Source organism: Rhopalosiphum padi, chromosome 1, assembly GCF_020882245.1.
Source record: "Rhopalosiphum padi isolate XX-2018 chromosome 1, ASM2088224v1, whole genome shotgun sequence".
Classification (NCBI taxonomy): Eukaryota; Metazoa; Arthropoda; class Insecta; order Hemiptera; family Aphididae; genus Rhopalosiphum; species Rhopalosiphum padi.
The window spans coordinates 82,975,369-82,992,289 of NC_083597.1; the positions used below are offsets into that span (position 1 = coordinate 82,975,369).

General features: G+C 31.1%; 2 protein-coding genes across 6 annotated transcripts in view; both read left to right on the plus strand.

Moving 5' to 3' along the window:
* The window catches only part of LOC132917249 (alpha-N-acetylgalactosaminidase-like), a 40,516-nt gene that overhangs the window by 18,222 nt on the left and 5,373 nt on the right, over positions 1-16,921 (plus strand). The gene's annotated exons all lie outside the window — the stretch shown is intronic.
* On the plus strand, positions 1,999-10,515 carry LOC132931809 (alpha-N-acetylgalactosaminidase-like). 5 transcript variants are annotated; one of them, XM_060997829.1, is made up of 10 exons: positions 1,999-2,182; positions 5,326-5,501; positions 6,172-6,346; positions 7,276-7,450; positions 7,630-7,724; positions 8,300-8,461; positions 8,653-8,850; positions 9,134-9,298; positions 10,067-10,151; positions 10,248-10,515. In XM_060997829.1, the coding sequence occupies exons 2-10, from the start codon at positions 5,338-5,340 to the stop codon at positions 10,337-10,339; spliced, it is 1,311 nt and encodes a 436-aa protein (XP_060853812.1). In that variant the 5' UTR covers positions 1,999-2,182; positions 5,326-5,337; the 3' UTR covers positions 10,340-10,515. The 5 variants fall into 5 exon arrangements, with proteins under 5 accessions (XP_060853812.1, XP_060853814.1, XP_060853809.1 ...); XM_060997831.1 differs by lacking the exon at positions 1,999-2,182 and adding an exon at positions 4,055-4,157; XM_060997826.1 differs by lacking the exon at positions 1,999-2,182 and adding an exon at positions 4,067-4,214.

A 16,921-nucleotide genomic window follows, 5' to 3' on the forward strand; every position in this document is an offset into this window, starting at 1 on the left:
GCGACAATTAGCCTTTTAAAGAAGTAGTGACAACTAGCCGCAAAAGTCTAGGAGTGACAGGTTACGAAGTCACAATGGCAACAGGCCGCAAAGGCGCAAAAGCGATAAAACTGTTGCAGTGATGGTGGGTCCAACAATAATCCATGAGTAGTTAGTGGGTTAACATAATTAATTGATTAATTAAATAAATGAGTTATTATTAGTTATTACTTTATTAGTAATTGTTTTTATACATTATTGGGTGTGGTGGGCCAGAAGAATTGTAGATTGTTTATATAATAGTATCATTTGTTGAAGCAGAAAGGCTATTTATTTTTTTTATAATTTTTGACCCAAAAGGGTTTTATTTATCATTTTTTTTTCTATGTATAAATTGGCTGTGCCAAATAGGTAATTGTTTATTTAATTGTTACATTTTTATATTTTACTTGGGCCAACAGGACTGTAATTTATTTATTATAGAATTATTGCATTACTTTTTGAGTTACCTAACCTTGTTTTATACCAGAATTAGCTATTTGTTCTTAATTTTAAGCTTACATACACAAATATATAAATATATAATATAACTATATAACTACACACTAGCACTCTATGGTTTTGCTTTGCAATCCAGTCTAATTCCTTTGAGTTACTATATACCTACATACATATATGCACACGTAAACACGTTATACAAAATTACGGTTTGTGTGGATGAAATCTTTCAGTGACTCTGTGCATGGACTAATATTGTATGTACCCATTATAGTCATTATACACGAATCTTTTTAAGCACTTTTGATTATTGTTATTCTATTCCATATATCATATAATACAGGGCGATTCTTTTATCATTAAACACTCATTATTTCGCCAAGTATTGATTTTGTTTAATTTTTTTTCAAAATATTCAGTATATCATGCTTTTCTAACACTTATTTTTATGAATTTTAACATTCAAATTATTATTTTTCATAATACTTTTTGCTTTTGAAGACCAGTAGGCACATGGGTAATAGATAATAAAAGCCAAGAAATACATATGATTTTCATTTGTAATAAACTCGTTATATCGACTATCGACGCAGTGATGAACTTTATACCTGTAATTATACCAACGCTTCAAAGCAGTAATAACCTGTAGGATGAACACCTAAAAACATCAAACCATCCAACTTTGAACATGAACAGCTATAATTCACTAACGGTTAAATGAAAAATAATGATTTTAACGTTACAATTCATAAAAAAAATAGCCCTACTATTTTATGACATTTTAAATATATGTTACCATTTGAAAATCAAAAGTTGATAGTGGTTTCACTATTAAATAAAAGGGTGAAGCAAATAAAAAAATGCATACAATTTGAAAAAGTATGATACAAAATATTTTGAAAAAAAAATGAAAAAAAGTCAATACTTGACAAAATAATGAGTGTATAATGATAAAAGAATCGTCCTGTATAGTATATACTATACTACTATATGTATTTATTGTGTAACATAAAAGATAAAAAAACACGTTTTATTGTAATATATAGGCATCTATACTTTTTGCTATCCTTAAATCTAAAAAAACAGTTAATTTAAAAAATAAAAACCTGTTTGAAAATATTTATTTTAACATAGGTATACTAATACTAACCATTATGAGCTTTATTATTTATAAGTAGTATACTGACTCAATGACTGTAATAATATGCTATTGTGCTAACATATAATTTTATAGCAGTTTAAAATGTTTAAATATTAAATATAATAAAAAAATAATAGTCAAGTAGTCGAGTGTATATAGTGGTTACTTTCAAGATGAAAGGGACGATTTGCATTGTAAAGTCACGTAGAAACTGACACATATTTGTGATATGGAGTGCAAGACGTGTGATTTTCTTGAGTGCCACATGCAGAGACAGGGTCTCTACCGCCTAAGATAAAACTAGTTTCTTGGAAATGCAGAGGCCTTTGATGAAGCCGCCAACTACTCTGGCCGGCGTGATCGTGTCGTCTTTTTCACCAGTGCATGTGCACCAGTCTCAGTAGCAACATCTCTCAATACCAGATCCTGCGAGCGACAAACTGAGCTTCCCTTTTTAACGAGATACCAGTGTTATGTTTACTTGGATTCGAGTGTTCAGTTCTTTATTTATGTCACTTCATTAAACCACAGCATAATATATATAGATATACAGCTGCGAGTTAGGTAAGACGCATTATTATAATATACATTATTATTATTATTTATTTATTACGGGTCACGAGCCCAATATAATGTACAAAAATATATAAATTTAACCTAAGTGGGTGTTACAGTTACCTAACTTTACAAATAGAAATTTTATGGAGACAATAGTAATAATACAAACACATAATATAATATATAGTGAGACATAAATATTTACATTTTTAGGTACATAATAATAATAATCCAATATTCATTGATATCTAATAAACAAGTGAGGGTGCTCATTGCCAAGGCGCATCATCCTATCAATTGTTATAGTTATAATTTTTTCTCTATTATGACGTACTCGATCACATTCTCGAATACACGATCTTGAGAGTCTTCCGAAGATCAGGAAGAAGAAAATAGCCTGAATTTAATATTTATATCTGGTAGGTGATTATATTCTCCTGTACATAAGTAAGGAAGAATTTCTCAAACATGGCCCTATTATTCAAGTCTTAGCCTCTGTTAAGCATTTTTTGATTTTTAATTTTCAATTTATTTTTAATTTTATTTTTACGTTATTATATAGTAATTAGTAGGTAGGTAAATATCTAATTCTTGAAATTCAAACATTTTTGTATAATATATCATACAATGTATTCCGGGAGGAAGTGACCGGCCGACGTCATATGAAAGTATACCTAAAACGATGAAAAAATGCCCTTTAAAGAGGGGTCTAACATTTTTAGTTTTTAAGTTATGGGCTAATCAACTATTTTAAAATAAAACCAAATCTACCACACATTTTTTTATGTTTTTTATTATTCAGTAAAATAATACACAAACAAAAAACCCATACTAAATATTGAATTATTTGGAGTAATACGAGATTTATTTTTAAAAATTCTAACTTTTAATAAAAAATGTTTACTTTTTCAAGTTAATAATAATAATTTGCACAATTCTGGTTTAATTGCGTATGCTGGTTGATAAAATAATTAAATAGCTTTAAATTAAAAAAAGAATTATGTTAAAATGTTGAAAATTTTTGGAGAAACATAAAAAAAATGTGTTGTAGATTTGGTTTTATTTAAAAAAGTTGATTAGCCCATAACTTAAAAAAATAAAAATGTTAGACCCCCTTTTTAAAGGGGATTTCTTCATCATTTTAGGTATACTTTCATATGGCGTCGGCCGATCACTTCCCCCCGGAACACATTGTATACTTGTATTAAAATAAAATTTATTTGGGTATACTTACCTATACATACTACATATTTAGTAAGCAGGTTAGTACCTTTATATTATACTTATTCATAATTACAAATTTTTTTTTTAGTTTATTTACAAAATGGACAAATAACAATTGGTATTATGATCATTTTTATTATGTGTCAAGTAATAAAATGTTTTAACTAAGACCACGAATATTTTTTTTTCAATAGATACTTTTTATAGTCTTTTTTTCTGTCGAGCATTATTCGATATTACTGTATACTATAATATATATTGTGTATTATTTTAATTGAGTTCCAAATAGAAAATAATTATTAATAGTATACATAGATGTATACGGTATACCACATACCGGTTAAAAATACCTAATAACAATACTAAAACAATGTTTTAAAAAAATATATAGGTATACTTACATTTCAAATTATAATATATTACAGTAGGTAATTTGTATGTAACTACGTATAAGTAAAAGTCGTATATTATTGAAATTATAAACGAAATTATTTAAGGTTTTATATGTATAATAATAGAATAACAACGTGATTTTGAATAGAAATGCTAATTAGTTTTATACTTTCATTAAGCGAATATTGTTAAATTGTCAATGATATTGTTGTTGTAATGAGATTTCACGCAACGGGTTTTTTTAAGCCACGGGACATGGTATAAAATATTCAAATTTATCAACAAAACCAGTTGAAGTTTAATTATTATAAAATCCAATGTATCAGTATGTATCAACTCTTGTATCGCTGAGTTCACTTCAAGAGTAGGTAACCGTTTACCTACCTAGCTATGTATTAATGTTAAAATATTATAATTTTTCGTGAGTACCTATATATTTATTAACACAATATTTTTAAGGTAAAGTACAATAGTCAATAAGGTAACTAGTTATAACTACCTATATTATAGACTATAGTAATAGTATATTTACGTAAATATTTAATTCGAGTATATATAATAATTATAAAATTGATATGTTAAAATCAAAATCACCAAACTTATATTCATTCAATAGTAAAGTTATATTATATTTTTCTAATTCATTTACACTTGTACAATGTTTATATATTTTATAAAATTATTATTATTATCATGTAATTGGGTCTCGCTCGTTTTAATATCTAAATAAATATTTGAATATTTTTGTAATAAAATAGTATATTAAGTGTAGTATAAGTACCTTACATATACTTATAGAAGGAGTTTTATAAGAAAAAAAAGATTTAACCGTTAAAAATCTGTTTTAAAACGGTTAAGTTAAATATTTCCGTACGTTATTTTAACTAAAGATTTATAGCAATTAAATAAAGGTAATAATATTTGAAAGATCTACCTATAATAATAATATACTGTTCCAATAGGTAATTATGAAACTGATAACTATACAAAAGAAAATTTAAATATGTATAATGGGTTTTATAATGTATTTTGTTATGATTCCATGGTTTTCCAATATACAAATTAATTATCTGGTTGTGTTGGTATAGGCACCTACTAATGAGTGAAGAATACAGCGGCAATAAAATAATACACTATTTAATTTTGTGTACATTGTACATGGGTACCATCGTATGTGGTATGTCCCGTAGTATGTACTGAATAAATTAAATATTATTATTATTATTATTGTTTTTACTGAATTATCGTATAACTTAATTATACATGTATATACTATCTTTATTGCTTCTTCATTGCTTTGAGCCAGACGAAAATTCACATATGTACAATTAATATTTTATCGTTTAATGGGTAAGTATGTACCTAAATTATATAATGTGGAATATAAGTGCCTTATAATCTTGGAACTTATATATAATTCTGGAATTATAATTTCTTGGGAAACGGGCTTTATGAAAACAGGAAAATAATTTTATAGAATTATGATGTATAGCATAAGTACTTAAATTTTAACTTAATATTTTATTATACAGCTTCCGGTCACGATGTTGAATTCGATTTCGGTGACGGTTGCGGCGTTTGCAGTTATGCTGCACGGGGTCACCGGCCTCGACAACGGGTTGGCTTTAACACCGCCGATGGGATGGCTCGCGTGGCAGAGATACAGGTGTATCACAGACTGCGAAACGTATCCCGACGAATGTGTCAGGTATGTGAATATATGTATAAAACATTTATAAAGGCACTGCAGCTGTATACAATTTTATTTTTTTTCTCCAATAATTAATTGCAATAATTGATCGTAAACCTCCCAGCGCAGTGCATTTTTAAAAAAACATTTAATACAATTCATTACTTAATACGTTTATTTTAAGACCAATGTTCTGTATTTCCACATGTTGGAAACTGGAGATATCAAAAATAATGAATTATAACTTATAAGTATATATAGCTATTAATTAATAATTATCTTTATTATATCAATATAAAAAGCGTATACTCGTATTGTATACAAGGCCGTAAATGAAAAAAATTCGGAGGGTCCAGACACCTCCCCGTGTAACTTTTTTTAAATGAATTAATTTTAAATAAAATATTTATGGGTAATACTATATTATTCAAAACTACAGTTGTAGGTGTTTCTTAATAAAAATGAAAATAAATAAAATATCAATCGTTTACTTATCGGTTTACATACCGATAAGAAATATTTTCATATACCATTTGAATAAATAATAAAGTATTGTTTATTTTTTATTATAAATGTACAAAGACTATTGATATTGAGACTAGATTCGCGTTATATTAATAATAATGACGAAGTAATGATTTCGTGTCCTGTATTCAAGAACTACAATATTGTATGTATGAATATTTAGTGAAAAGCTGTTTATGAATGCGGCTGATTTGTTGGTCAGTGAAGGCTACGCAGACTTGGGATACAAATACGTTATCGTGGACGACTGTTGGTTGGCTAAGAACAGATCGGACGACGGGAAGTTGGAAGCCGACAAAACGAGGTTCCCGAGCGGTATCAAAGCACTGTCTGACTACGTAAGCTGCAATTAAGAAATTCTCCCGTGCTTTTATAATTATGCAGCTATATAATATACATGCGTATTTTATACACACAACATATTATTAAATAATTAAGTTTATAATATCATTGACAAATAAATCAAAAACTAAATAGTAACTCTTCAAAGGACCTTACACACGGTTTCATTCATCGTTATTTTTGTCGTACACATAAATTATAACTACGTAGGTACCTACTTCATAAATTTAAGTTACAATTTTCTAATATAAAGTTTTGTTGTTTATGTGTAGGTAAATATGTGACAATGTCAAATACAATATTATAATACTCATATTAGAGAAAATGTAATTATTAAACTTAAACACTGTTATAGGCTATAGTGAGCTACACTTTACACATAAAGCTTATATAACTTATGTAATAAACTAATAATGTTATACGTGTTCTCTTATCGGTGTTATTTTTCAATATTTGATTACAGCGGTGTTGTTATAGGCTTTAAGTTGATATTACAAAAGTACGCTATATCCCTATAATCTGATATCAAAAACAGCAGAGATTTGTTTATGTTAGAAATTTGAACGTACATTTCTGAGTATATACGTGTGCGTATGTTATCGAGACAACAAATTCGTGTGTAGCGGAGTACATTAAATAAAATATTATACTGAATTCGAGAAAATCTATAGAGAAATTTTGAATTTCTTTCGATAGGCAACTATACTTTATGATAGGCGATATAGCTATACTGTATAATATATAGTTTTATAAAATGTATTACGCGTGTAATACCTATTTCTTAAGCATTTAATTTGATCTATATTACACGGACATTCATTTATACAGAATAAACTCGTACTTATAGCTATAGCTACATAAAAAAAAATGACGTAACTAAACTTAAGTAATGGTTAAAACTTCTATTGATTATACACTGCTACAGGTTCACTCGAAAGGGTTGAAATTTGGCTTGTATCAAGACTGGGGCGAGAAAACTTGTGCCGGTTACCCGGGCGTGCTGGGCAGCGAAGCGATGGACGCCAAACAGTTCGCCGAATGGGAAGTCGATTACGTAAAATTAGACGGATGTTATTCGAACGTCAGGGATATGGATAGGGGTAAGACTAGGCGGTCAGTTAAACATTAATTTAGCCGCCAGATTAGTTATACAGTATACTTATTATAATATAACTACAACTCCTTTAATTTTATTTTTCCATATAAATATAATTTTTAATTTTCGGCACTTGAATGACGGACTAACAATAAACAACTAAAACATAATATACGTTCACAGGTTACGTCGAATTCGGAAAACACCTGAACAATACAGGAAGGCCAATGGTGTACTCGTGTAGCTGGCCGGCGTATCAAGAAGACAAGGGAATGCGGGTAAATAATAAATACGGTTATTACAAAATTATAAATTATTGATATATTATAGTACAATTATTAATTATTCATATAATTTAACATGATATGAAATTTTATTGTACTTTAATGTGTTAGGAAAGAATACTTTACGTGGTGTGTCGGTATAATTGTTCTAAACATATTAAACATAATACCATTGATTATAAATACTATTTATAATCAATGATAATACGCATTGGTCGCTAGAAGAGAGCATCATTTGAGTTTAAAAATTGCATTTTTTTTTAAATTTATAAATTAGATAAATTATACATTTAAATGTTTATCATAATATAATAGCACTGTAATAGTAAGCAATATTTAAATATTTAATATAATATTAATTATTGTTGCGATTGGACATTTTAATAAATTAAATAAATAATTGTCAATAACGACTAATTGAACGTATTAGTTATTCTATTGAATTAGTATAATTTATAAACGACAATTTCTACAAAAAATTATTTTATGATGTTTTTTATTATATTTTTTTATGTCGTCGTGTGATAAATTTATCATCATTCGTCAACTGTAAATCTCATCAAGTGTAGATCAATTACGCGTTGATGGCTCAACACTGTAACCTGTGGCGTAACTACGGAGACATTGACGACTCGTGGAGTAGTGTGACATCCATCGCTGATTACTTTGCAACGAAACAAGAGTTCTGGGCGCAATATGCAGGACCCGGACACTGGAACGATCCAGACATGGCAAGTTCATATTGTTATTCATTATTAGACTATAGTACTATACATAATTAACATAATTATACAGTGACGATAAAATTATGTTTATAAAACATATAAATATGTATCTATTATGTATAATGTATAAATATATTATATATTCATATTTAGTATTATCAGTTCCGTATGTGTTAAATCGTATATGCATTTTTTAGCTCCTGATCGGCAACTTTGGTCTGACAATCGACCAAAGCAAATCGCAAATGGCCATTTGGGCTGTGTTGGCCGCTCCCCTGCTTATGTCCAACAAATTGTCCACCGTACGTCCGGAATTCAAAGAAATCTTACAAAACGCTGAAGTCATCAAAGTCAACCAAGACGCCTTGGGAATACAAGGCACTCGAGTATTTAAGGTGAGTACTTTTATAGTATAAATATAAATATTCTATACGTAATAAGGAAGTATATATATTTGTCCACGTACTACGTTTTTTAGTGACACTAATTTTGTCCAGATAAATAATATTGGCATAATATTTGATTACTGGCCACTGGCCACAGAAAGTCCTGGATAAACGTGAAAACTGGCTCATTGATCAATAAGAAATTATTTTTTTAAATTCTAAAACAAAATTAGCACAGTTATTCTTCATCCAATATTTTCTGCTCATTGTTTTATAATATACCGTATTTCAGGATAAGGGTATTGACATTTGGACCCGACCAGTCGAACCGGTTCATCGTGGAAATTATTCATACGCGGTGGCGTTTGTGAGTCGTCGCGAGGATGGCGCTCCTTACCCGTACAAAATAGCTCTGGAAGACTTAGGACTGAACCATCACATTGGTTACACGATTAAGGTGATTGACATTAATGAATTAGCATTCCACGTCTTATAGATACTAAATAGTTAGGTCCTTCGTTGTTCGATTGTCATATTACTATGTAGATTCGTATGATTGTCAACAATATGAAATAATTGAAGATTTCGATTAACCAAAGATTTTTATCAAGAGTACAACAGTCAACAGTACTCGATTGTTGAAACAGTTTAATAAAAATAATCGATTATTCGAATTAATTGCACAGCTATACTATATAGTATGTGTATAATGTATAATATTTAAGTTTTAATCGAAAATTAAGATCTACATAGGTAATTTATTTTAAAGGTAAACACATATTTTATCAACAAAAATTATATTTTAAATATTTTATTAACATCATATAATTTTTTTACTTTTTTGCAAAAAAACATACATTATCATTTTTATTTCATACTCCAAACTTCTAGAGCAAAATATTTTCTAGAATAAAAATCAAAAAAAAATAGTGATGTATTCCTGTCCTTACTCAATAATTTTTTCCCATATGTATAATCACTTAAAATTCTATTTCCAAACACTGAGAAAAATTAAAATAAAAGTACTAATATACGAACAACCTTGTTTACCTAAATAGTAGATAAATACGTAATTATGTACGTATAATATATAATAAATTAATAACTATTTATCCGCTTAGTATTGAGGTAATAAATGATACTTACCATTATGGCTATAAGTTAAGCTTATAGTTTATACCTGCTGTTATTCTTATTAAGATATCTTATTATTAACCCGTTACAGAATTTGTTTGATAAACCTACCTCAAACGGTATCAAACACTACGCCTTGCCAAAGACTGTGGTCAACGTAAGAGTTATTCCGTCAGGTAAAATAATTATCTATAAACTGTAATAATTATTTTATACGCGCTTGTATTGGCGAAACTGGTATATACTATAATTATGTGTGCTATTTAAATCAGGTGTTGTGTTCCTGCGATTCGACATTATCACGATCAAATTGGAAGACGATATTTACAACAGCGAACTCAACAAAACCATAACATTTATTTAAATTAGTTTAAAAAAAGAAAAACCACAATACTAGTTAACTTATAAATTATAATAATTCATAACATTATATATTAACAATTACCGTATATTTTTTTGTTATAATGGCAATAATGCTTCTTATAAAACTATAAACGTATATAGAATGTTAGAATAAATAGTAAATACCTATTAATAAAATGCTTGATAAACGTGTTGTGAGTTGTGAGTACGTTACCTATCATTTTAATATAAAAATCTCAATTATAAATGTTGAGAATGATGTCAAGAATATAGTCAAGACTCAAGTGATCTGTATGTTGTTACGTGTATCATAAAATGTGTGTAATATGTGATCAATTTATGATATCGAGAATAATGAATTTTTTCATTATTTGACTCTCCAAAGTACCAACAAGATGAATTTTCCTTTTCAAAGAGGGGCTGAAGTCAAAAATCGAAGTATTATTACTACTCCAAAAAGTGATGACAGACACACACAAAACAAAAAAAAACACACATCAAATTCTTATGACCATTTTACAAATTCCTGTTCATCCGTCATATTCTACTTCTGCTACAACACTCTTTAGTACCTATATCTAGTTGCTTATTTTTCTCAGTCTTCCCGGTGTATTCTTACGAGTAGTGTTCTTCTCGATGGATCTAACTACTAATTGTTGAACCTATTTTGCTGCCTTTTCTTTTAAATAGAGAGTATTATGGGCAAATACTCCAAGCCTCAATTTTTTTAAGGTCATCATAAAATTATCTTGTATATATTGGTATATTTTTACCTATAGATTCAAAAAATGACTAAATGTTTATTATTTGTAAATAACCAAGTAAAGATGTGATTATTAATTTTTGTATTGTATAGCACAAAGTCAAAATAAAGGGTTATAAAGAATAAAAATATAATCAATCCAGGGGCCTGTGCTATCAAAATGCTAAATCTAATTTTGAGTGTTGGGTTATGATTGTGTAAGGCACTGCATCCCTTATTCGTTTTTTCTCAAAATTAAAGTGTTAGAAATTACGTTTTTTGAAGAAACGTATAGTGTATACTAGTGTATACTATAACTGATTTATAACACTGTATATTTTATATAATATGTGCTTTAACTATAACCTAAATAAACATTATTAATATGATATACCTACACTTATGATCACCATATATTTAGCACGATATAATATTTGGCGACCAGACCAGTGGCCTTGAGCGCTCGATATCCACGTGATATTAAATATATTACTTTGCGAATATTGTCGGTATTGCATGATGATTATGCTAAGGACCTATATAATAATAATCATATGCTGTACTAGACACTAGTCCACACTCTCACTGATCGTTGACTTTGGGACGAGTCAAAAATTATTTTTCGTAATCAACACTTATATAGTAATTATGTTACAACTATATTATTCTATACTCGTATGGGGTATATTTAATGTATTTCACCATAGCGTTAGTGAAAAAATATTAAAAAACAGTAGGTATAATAAAATAATATAATGAATGCACTACGATAATTAATTATTTTTAAAATATTGATAGAAAATATGTACGAGTGAGTAATGATAATATGAGTGGGCAGAATAATTAATGTGCTCTATCAATAAATTACAATTTTTAGGTTTAGGAGGTATTTATGTTTTGCATTTGGAACGGATCTGATAATTAATTAATTAGAAATAATATTCAAGTAAAAAAAATATATATATAGTGTATACATTATTCCTAATTTTTTCAAACTATTAAATGTTTCAATGTCAGACCAGTTGGTGGTGTTCGGTATTTGGTAATTATTAACGGATGTTAATTTTTTGTTTTTAATAATAATTTGCTAATCCGTGACAAAATATAAGAATAACAAAACCATTCAATAGTGAAAGTAATTTATTATAAATATTATTGTTGTTACCTACTTGTTTGTTGCCGTTAGTTAATGTTTGTCGCAGTGCGGTTTACTTATATGTATTTGTCCATTGTCAACTCTTCTATTACACTTAGTCGTAACTCATAATATATTGCATATAATTGCATTTGTAGAGAATTACATTTTTAAGTGGTTTCAAAAAAAGTTACATCTCTTCATTTGAAATGTTTGCTGAGCTCTGAGGTATAAACTATATGCTAATTTCCATATTATTAAGAATATATTATATTATAGTTGTAGTCTTGTAGAATGGTTTTATTAGGAAATAAATAATAAATTGTAATACAAATACAATAAACCAAACAAAAAATACATAAGAAAATGGCGGAAATCGTCAATTTGATATTATATCTACATATTGGTGTAGTTAGAGGAGTTTAAAACACCTTCTACTCCATTTTGTCAGTATTCATAGATATTTAAATATTGTTAAATTTGATACCAATATCTAATTATTGAATATTTTTAAAACTACATTATTTAGAATTTGAATATTATGTAAAAACATTATTTTAATAACGTTATAGCAATTAAAACTTTTTAAGAAACTTTGAACTTTATATTTGATTATACGTATCTAATATTTTTTGGTATATGTACTATATATAAGATAATTTAAGTATTAAAAAATGAAAAAAAATATTAATATTATTATTATTTATATTGGTAACATAATTCTCCACATGATAAGGTTGACACTCATTATTCATCCGATAGTCAAAAATCGAAGCATTATTACTACTCCAAAAAGTGATGACAGACACACACAAAACAAAAAAAAACACACATCAAATTCTTATGACCATTTTACAAATTCCTGTTCATCCGTCATATTCTACTGCTGCTACAACACTCTTTAGTACCTATATCTAGTTGCTTATTTTTCTCAGTCTTCCCGGTGTATTCTTACGAGTAGTGTTCTTCTCGATGGATCTAACTACTAATTGTTGAACCTATTTTGCTGCCTTTCTTTTAAATATCTCTTGCAATAAGCTTTGAACATTTTTTAACGATTTTATAAATCGTTAATTTTTTATTATTGATTTATATACTCATAAATAAAATATAAAACAGTAATTCATTGTGTAAATATGATTTTCAATTTATTCATATTTTAATAACAAAAAAGCTTGCCTAAAAGGCTAACAACATTATGCATTTTGATTATATAAAAAGTTATAGAAAAAACTTGCCATAAGAGCTGTCAAAAATGTCATACATTTTGATAAATAAAACAGTGTACCAAATGGTATAAACAATTATGAAAAGTAGAAAAATTGAATGAATGAGATATAAAAAAAAATTCCGGAAAAAATTTGCCATATGGGCTAACAATGTGTGTGTACGAAAAAAGCATTAAATTTTGAATAAGAACAATAGAAAAAACAATGATAATAAAAAGATGAAAACAAAAAAAAAACGTCGACAGGACGACACGAAATCAGGCAAGAGGGGGGGGGGATACGAGATGGCGTTTCGGTGCAAAAAAGCAATGTATTAAAGGCCACTGGTAGCCTCCGCAACGTTTTCCGACCGGCCCACGAACAGACGAGTGTCACGAGATCGTTTCGCTCGGCCGCGCGATACGACGACCACTAGACGGCAAGGCGAGGCTCGACAGGTTCGGCCGCGGGTGCGATGGTTGACGGCGAGCGGCTAGTGCGCGATGTCGTGCGCGCGTCAGACGGCGGTGCAGACGGCGACTCTTGGACGAGCGACGGATACCAAAAACGGCACGGGGCGAGCGAAGAAGATTTGAGCCTGCGGAATCGGCGGCCACCGGATGGACGCGACCCGGCCGGCTTCGGTTCGCCTCGCGACGAAAAAGAGAGTGACGCTCTCCCTCTCGCCACTGGCGTGTCCCGTCGTCGGCCGCGTCTGTCCACCGCGGTAGCAGCCGCGGAGTCGCGCGCCACCGGATCCTGTGAAACGCACAGTCTCCACGGGTCCGGCGCCGCTGACGTCCGTGTTCCCGGCTCAGCACAATCGTCACTCGCCCGGTGCCGAAAAGTGTCCGCCGCCTCCGTCGTGACGAGTCGTCTCCTGCAGTGCCGCCGTCTGACAAGGTGTACCGCCGGGGCGGGATCGTTGCCCACGTCGGTACCGCTAGCCGTTCGCCGTCGTCAACGTCCACCATCGTTCCGCACACGAACCGAAAGCTGTCGGGCGCCCGCCAAACCGCCGTAGTGGATCGACCGCGTCGACAACCGGACTCGCGACGCCCGCGACACCCGCCCGTCCGCGAGTGGCCGGAAAACGTGCTCGGGCGACATACCGCCGCGCACCGTCCGTGCTCTGTCTCGTATCCCCCCCCCTCTTACCTGATTTCGAAACCGTCGTCCGCCGACGTCTTCGGGGGCGATGGGGGGAGGGGGAGGGGTGGTGCCTGCGGACGCCGTCTCAACGCACGCTGCAGCAGCACAGACGCAGAGCGGAGCGTTTGACCCGCCGCCACGCAGACGCGAAATAACGCCTTCTGCGGGGCAACGGACCAACGCCGACGCTTTCGTCTGTGACCGCGGCCGCGTGCGGATCGGGCAAACCGACCAGGACACTCTTCTCCTCGGCCAACTCCCGGATCGCCACCGGGCAGTCCACATCATCGCTCTTTACATAGTGTGGCGGTTGAACGTCTTCGGCGGTATGCAAATCAGGCGTTTCGATATCTTCGCCCGTGCCGATTTTTAATATCTCCACGACTATGGCTTCCGATGTATATGTGCTGGCGCCAGCTCCGCCGCATTGACTTTCCATACGCTGGACGATCATCTGTTGTATTTTATTTAATTCGCGAATGATATGGATCGAAATGTCATAGTCGTCGGCGACTTCGTCAACACCACCGTTCATCAACTCAAACCTTATAAAGCAAACATACGTGGATAGTGCCATTGTAATAACGATGATGCTGTGTAGAGATTACGATGATTTTAAGTGTGTAGGAGGACTGATGAAAGGCAAGTGAGCTCGAGATATGTTTCGCCCGTTATCGGCGCCGGAATTTCGATCATTTCCCTGACGACGGGTATCGCGATGTGTTTATTACTAGCCAGCGAGTATCTAATCGGCCAGTATAGGTGTAATATTTTAAAACGACGGTTTCGATTTGTATATTGTACTTTTAGGTGTGTTTTTATTCTTTAATTATAATAATATTTCATTTCTTTCGATTTAACTATACATGTAAACATTTTAAATAACACTAATAATACCTAAATTAATTTAACAAACTTTAACTTATGTAGTTATCATAGGCGTGCGCAGACATTTGTGGCAGGGTGGGCTAAGTCAATAAATATTAAGAAACCTGAACTCTGATGGAAGAAACAATATTAAAACGTTACATACTTTAACTTACCTACTCATAATCACCCACTTTTTAACGCATAAATCATTCATATGATTAAAAACAGATACATATTTTTTTCAAATTAAATAAGAAATATTGTAATTGCCAACACAGTTTAATACAATTTCGCATTCTGTAATGGTAATATGACATAATATGTTATCAATTTTATTTTTAAAGTCATTTAATTTATTATTATTGTGTATCAGTTATTTTTCACCTACCTATTTAATGTTTTATGATTTTTGAAAAATCAAAAATCGTTATGTTTAGAACATGTATTACTTGTATAAAAATTTTGGTACGGATCGCAGGGTGGGCCACAGCCCACCCGGCCTCCGCTGGGCGCACGCTTATGGACTAGTTATGTAATTTTAGTGAGTTTAATATATTATATACGCATTCGTACGTCGGATATTCCCAAGGACTATATACGTATAATGATAAATATAAAATATATCGTAATATCATCTGTGAGCTATTTCCGATCGATTGATTGGCAATGTAAATATAACATGACAACGCGAATGTTTTGACGTCGTTGTTGTTTGTTTATTTAGCAAAGTATTTAAATTTCGAAAAATTACCGACAATTTTTAATTTCTTAACCTAATATGTAAATGACGTAGATGATTTTTTGATTATTCTTTTACTTTATATTTTCACTTAATAAACTCATATAATATATAATATAACCGTCAAATATAATATAATAATTCACGTTTACGGACATCTATCAATTCACTGCAGTACAGTGAAGTCGTATTAAATTATTATTTTTAATTTAACCAACCCCACATATCGTTTGTGTTTAACTTGGGTCACCAAACTTTTTACACTACTAATGTGTTGTATTCTATTATATATATCGTAGAGGTGGAGTATTTCACTACACAGCAGGTCTTCAGACCACGAACACTCATATTTTTATCTGTTCGTAAAATTTACGAGTGTACGACGTTGACGTGCAGGGACGTACGCAGAAAAAAGTTTTAGCGGGTGTTTTTGAAAATCAATTATAGAAAAGTAGAACTTTTTTTTAAAAAACATACAAAATTTTTTTATGAAAACTAGCTATACCTAAGACTAGGCTCTTTGCAATGGGATAGCCCGTTTGCGAACTACTTATTATTTTTCCATACAGCCTACAGTTTTTTAGGCTCATTGCATACAGACTAACAGCCGTTAGGCCTTTTAAGAACTACAATCATTTTATGGTAAAAACCATTTTAATTATTTTATTTTAAGGGTTATTGATAATAACACAGTATAATATATGTAACATTTTTATATTATTATTATATTTATGCGT